This window comes from Schistocerca nitens, chromosome 3, assembly GCF_023898315.1.
Source record: "Schistocerca nitens isolate TAMUIC-IGC-003100 chromosome 3, iqSchNite1.1, whole genome shotgun sequence".
NCBI classification, from domain to species: Eukaryota; Metazoa; Arthropoda; class Insecta; order Orthoptera; family Acrididae; genus Schistocerca; species Schistocerca nitens.
The window spans coordinates 34,843,308-34,849,337 of NC_064616.1; the positions used below are offsets into that span (position 1 = coordinate 34,843,308).

General features: G+C 37.1%; 1 protein-coding gene across 5 annotated transcripts in view; it reads right to left on the reverse strand.

The window, feature by feature from the left end:
* LOC126247978 (protein Aster-B-like) overlaps positions 1-4,394 on the reverse strand; it is a 224,423-nt gene extending 220,029 nt beyond the window's left edge. For 3 of the 5 annotated variants that reach the window (XM_049948545.1, XM_049948542.1, XM_049948541.1), the window contains exons 1-2: positions 4,014-4,394; positions 3,677-3,730 (exon numbers count right to left, since the gene is read on the reverse strand). In XM_049948545.1, the coding sequence (XP_049804502.1) occupies positions 3,677-3,730; positions 4,014-4,054 (95 nt within the window). In that variant the 5' untranslated portion in view covers positions 4,055-4,394. The remainder of the gene's footprint in view (positions 1-3,676; positions 3,731-4,013) is intronic. The other 2 variants (XM_049948546.1, XM_049948544.1) reach the window with 1 other exon arrangement.
* Between the last annotated feature and the right edge of the window lie 1,636 nt (positions 4,395-6,030).

Here is a 6,030-nt window from a genome sequence, read left to right on the forward strand (position 1 = left end):
TAAATTATTATGTATTTTGCGTGTATTTGTCCCAGCAAATGAAGAGGTTTTGGTTTGGCTACACTCTAGCGTCTAGAATATTAATGTTGTTCTGTAAAATACTTCTTCCACAGTCAAAATGAAAATATTATTACATCACTGATTATATAAATCAGCTGTTCCACCATCATTACTTCCCATGACTGCTCATGACAGTCACTGCCAACATGCACTTTGAGGGGGTCACCAGAAGGGTCCGATACCACCCATCGGCTTTGACCCGTGACGTAAGTTGGTTGGTTGGTTGTTTGGGGAGGGAGACCAGACAGTGTGGTCATCGGTCTCGTCAGATTAGGGAAGGATGGGGAAGGAAGTCGGCCGTGACGTAAGTCTGTTGTGGTGTGTGACGTCACGATGGCGCGAAGTTTAGTTTGCGAGTGTCGTGCGTTTGACGATGTCTTGTTGTGTGGTCGGTGGTGCTCTCTGGTGGTGTGTCTGTAGGTTGCGGGTAAGGTTTTGTTGTTGGTTTAGTGTGTGCTTGTGATGTGTTTGTAGGTGGCGTGTCGTTGGTGTTTGGTGGTGCTCTCTGGTGGGGTTTGTGGGTTGTATGGTGTGTGTCGTATTGGGTTCATTTGAGTTGTTGACGTTGTCAGCTGTTGTTGTGCTTGTAAGTGAAGATTGGAGGCGTATTGAGCAGTGAGTTGATGGTTTACTTTTTTTCTTGTGGTTTTTGAGGTAGTGATGATTGTGGAAGTGGTTGTAGGTTTCGTGGTTTCTGAATTGGTATCAATACTTTCCGTTGACCTATATAGGTCAAGGGAAGTGTTCAATTCCACTGGATATTGTTTGTAGTTGATTTCGCAAATGTTATGGTCGGTTTATTTTACCGGTTTTGCCGTTTGGTTTAGTAGCGTGTGTGTATTATGAATTTGTCCCCACCCAAAAACCCCCAATTTTCCCCACTTGTCCCGTTAGATTGATTATAATATAGGAGGAATATGTGTTTGAGGGTTTATCGATCTATTTTCATGTTTGTTGTTATGTTTACGTAATGACATCATACTCGCGATATGGGAGTAGTTGTGAATGGCCGTTTCTGCCATATTGGTGGAATTGGACGTTTCCGTTAACCCCTTTGAGGCTGGTATTTAGATGATGTCGCCTAAAGTTTTATCACTGAGCTTAAGTGAAGCAGAACAGCATCCACCCATTGCATAGTCATACTCCTTCTCTACAACAGCTAAGATCTAGAGAGAATATTCAGCAGTTATCTAAGAATGTACTGTGCCTACCAAGACCTGGAACAGTCGACAGAGAACACCTGAACTCCCCAGATGGATGACAGCCGCTAACCCTTGGACGCAGTGAAAGCTTGTTGGTATGGAGGTAACTATACAGATTACAATCCAGAGTGGGAAGATTCAAATACTATATAAATTAATGGGGCTTTAATGTTGATGACATGACACTACAAATGCAAGAAAGATCAAATCATAATCCACATTCTTCAGTGCCTTCCATATCCAAAATCCTACACAGAGAGTGGTATTCATAAAACTTGAGTTCATTGAAGATAGCATAATTTAGAACATGTGTGACAGGAAAATACAAGTTCATCATAAGTGCCATATATTCTAGCTCTAAGTTACCTTTCTCCTGATTTAGTTGCCAGTCTGTGTATTTGTATATTATTGCCCTGAAAATAGTTTAAGATATGCTAAACAAGTTCTTAGATTAGATAAATCAATTCAGTTTTCGTTCCATAGACCCAAAAGTGAGACGATTCTCACAGGTGCGGAACATGTCAGAAAGTATAAGATAAAACATCTGAATATAATACTTACTACCCTGATCTTTGTCAGAAGATTATCAAAATAGGTGACTACATTACAGTAAACTGAAACTGCTAATATTAACAGAATTAATACACTGTCAGAATGAAACATTGTTATGCACTTTTAATAAATTTATCATACACAAAATACCTAATCTTGACTGTTGTGACCAAGTACTGTTTAAACTGAAATTTAACATTCTCCTTAAGGTGCTCTGACAGTCCTTGTTAAGATATTCATCTATGGCGTACAAGAAGTTGCCAATAAAAAAATCTTTCAAACTCTGTCTAAACCATGCTTTATCTGAAACCAAGTTTTTAATAACTTTCCCTACTGACAAATTTTGGCACTGTTAGATTCTATACTTTACTTTTCACTGGGCATGGCACACACCATCAGCATGTTTAAGGAGGACCACAGAAAATGTGGACAGAATGACATGTCTAAATAGCCAGTGACTCCCATTACCTCTCCACTCACAGTTTATACGAGTAATTCTCATGAGCACACAAATTCTATATTTTAACAACAGCATGTTTAATTCAAATTGAATGGCAGACTATTTAGTTATGGCAACTATCTGAAGTCTTCCAGATTCGAATCCTGCCTCGGGCATGGATGTGTGTGATGTCCTTAGGTTAGTTAGGTTTAAGTAGTTCTAAGTTCTAGGGGACTGATGACCTCAGCTGTTAAGTCCCATAGTGCTCAGAGCCATTTGAACCATTTTTTTTTTTTTTTTTTTTTTTTTTAAGTCTTCCATCATTATGATATGGTACAATTACCAAAATGAATCTTTCAGTCTGAAGCAGAGAGTACTCTGTTGTAAACAAGAAAGATACTGACAACTGACGGAATTAAGGTTGTGAATGCAGACTGTGGTAAGCTGTGCCTAGATAGCTCAGACTATAACACTTCCCTCATGAGATAAGGTTCCAAATTACAGTCCCAGCCTGTTACACACATACAGTGTCAAGAAATTTCATACAAATACCACCTATATGAGAAGTACCAATTACACTAAGAAGTGGGGAAACATTTCTAAACGTGTTCACTTGGGTCAGTGGAGGGAGGGAGGAGGAGGATTGGAGAAAGGAAAGACATACAAATGTGATACCTTGAAAAATAACTGGGCATTGCAAATATCTTCATCCACTTTTCTGTCAATATTCTGTTTGTCAATATGAAAAGCATGCCTATTCCACAGTTTTTAACTAACTATCAACAGGCAAAATGTACAAAGGATAGACAAAACATCGTATATCTACAACGGGCAGTTGCACAAAACCACTTTCCTACTCGCTTTAATGTGAGAACTCTGACATTACTTTTAAATATAATTGTGAAATATAAAGGGTCAGATGCAGTGGTTATCACATTAGAAGGTTATCAGACGGAATAATAAATTCGTTTATTTGCACTTGTAGCAAACATCACACAGAGAAAGCTGAGTGAAGGCATGCCTGAATTACACTTGAAAAAAGGAAAAGAAAAAATACATAACACCACCACTATGGGATTATAAACATTTTACAACAGGATTTTATTTTATTAAAGAAGGCATGACAGTAGTCACAAAGGAGAACAAAGGGGATATTGTCTTTAGTATTGCAGTTCTAATTACAACACCGTTAGGTACACAAAGTAGTTAGTTATGTCAAAACACCTTCAAATACGAGCAGGCCAATACATGCATTTACGCAAGCCAACTGGCATTCACAGCGGAATTTTTTTTACATGCACCCAAATAAAATTATCACTTTCCAACAGAGATCTTCACAAGTTAATCTGTTGTTTTATAGTACACCATTCCAAATGTTATGTGGCGAAGTGAAAAGTTATGTTCTTATTAAACAATAAAATACCTTCTTTCAGGCGGCTCGTGAGAGGTCTGCTCCTCATAATGCTGCTCCTCATTACTTTAGAAACAAAAAATTATTCTGGTTTTAATATACAGCACTCTATGCAGCAACGTAGATGATCTTTGTAAAGCCTACATAAAAACTGGCAAAAATCAAAAATTGCAAGTGAAATAACTTAGCTTCAAAAGTTCCTCTGTTGGTCCTTCTGAAACCTTGACTGACATAGGAATATACCTTCAATAAGCTAACTCAACAAAAACTATGATAGAAAATCTGAACAGCATGCTAGTGATTTATCTACAGTTGTCGAAATTCATCATACTCATCCTCGCAAACTTACATTATTGTAGCTGCAGAACAGCAGGTATCCGTGTCGTTCATAGCCACACAAATAATTTGTCACTTCATACCAATGTAAAAAGAATGGTATTTCCAGGCGTACGTAAGAGAGAACTGTGTTTGTTTATGGAATTCAGGGATACATGAATGACAGGTGAAATCGAAATGATTGTGCTTCAAATGTCTTATTTTCTTCGTGGGATGAAGAAAAAACATCCATATACTCGCAAACGTTTTTTCTCAACACGATATCACGCACACTACAAGTGGTGCAACAATTCGTACGTACACAAACAAGTTAAGATTCACTAACACTATAACCTTCCGTAAGCTAAAACAGCTCTCTGACAACGGGATTTTTCGGTCTATTATTCAAGTGTCTTATGAAAATAATCTTTGCTTATATTGCATCCTAAAGAATTTCACCGCTAGAGATATTCCTTGTTGGCACAGGTTTTTCAAATCTTTCGACTCTTAAGTCGCTTCACATTGGACGTCAACGGAACGGAACGAAAGATACATCATCGCCACTCTTCAAGAAAGAATGCGATCTTAGATATCGAATTTACATCAGTTAAAAAAACAAAAACACAGAATTTGTAAAGGAGCCCTCACCGCTTCAACAATATTGCCAAACCGCCAATATATTGCCGGCTGAGAGCGCATATTGACGTATCGTCCTAACTAGGAAAAATAGTATTGACGGCCTCAGACATATTGTCAGTATTGTCAATACGTATTGAGCGTGTGAGATCGTGAATGATGGTTTGGCAATATTCTCAATTCAGCTGTTGACAGACCTTCATGAACTAGCCACACTGCCATGGACGTATAAGGGACCTGCATACGCTCAATATTTATTGAGACTACTATTTTCTCAAACCCTCAGTACATTGAAGAAACCCATACACAATATAATTGTGAATATTTTCATTTTACAAGGTTGAGGTGCTGAACACCCAAAAGAACAATCAATATAATTCTCAAAATTTTCACATAACAAGGTTAAGGTGCCGAACACCCAAAAGAAAGCGTGAGCCGCAGTTAGATTAGTTGTAACAACAGAATACAACGAAAAATGGGAAGTTGGTCAGCAAATCACTGAAAAAGAAAGGCGTCTTGTAGCATGTTAATTTGCTGATTGAAATCAGAATCACGTTCCTGAAATATTTCATAAACTACTTTCGGATCATTTCTGCATCGTACGACAAATAATCAATGTCGATACATAATGAAATAGAGAAGAAAGATTTATTTATTTATCCATCTTTAAGAATTGTGCATGTAATCAATGTCGTCAGCTTACACACTTTGTATAGTTACATAATAAGTCACACATTTTGAACATGTATAAGGAATGTATATGGTTTATACCATTTATACAAGACATATGTAACACTCATTAAATATAAATGCATCGTGCAGAACGAAAAAAAGAAGAAAAGAAATTATGTTGCACAACATAAATGCTGAGAAAACATTTTAACAATCGTGAATGAGATATGCTTGATATGTGTTAATCATTAAGTATAAACGCATTATGAAAAGAAAGCATAGTCTGACACAATAAATATTCTAAGAAAAGTTCATTAATATGCTGTTCAGACTATACAGCAATTTTAGTACAGGGTGATTATAATTAAAGTTAAACTTTCAAACCGCTCTAGAAATAACACCACAGGTCAGAATGACATCAAATTGCCACAGAATATTATCGGAGAAGGTGGAAAACGTATGGGAGAAGAAAAATAAATAGTTACAAAATCTAGCAATAGTTGGCTCTGTAAGCATCATAATTTAATAGTGGTCGACTACAAGTGACAAATGAATCATACAACAATGCCTAAGCTGTACGTTTGACATTAGACAAACTGTACTACTCAGTGTGGATGGATGTAAAGGTGTGATACTATTAGTTACATAAGCCCATCCTGAGCCCAGAAACCACATAAAAAGCATCATTCACATAGGTTTTTAATTGTCATGAGGCCAAAACTGTATAAATACATCAATCACAT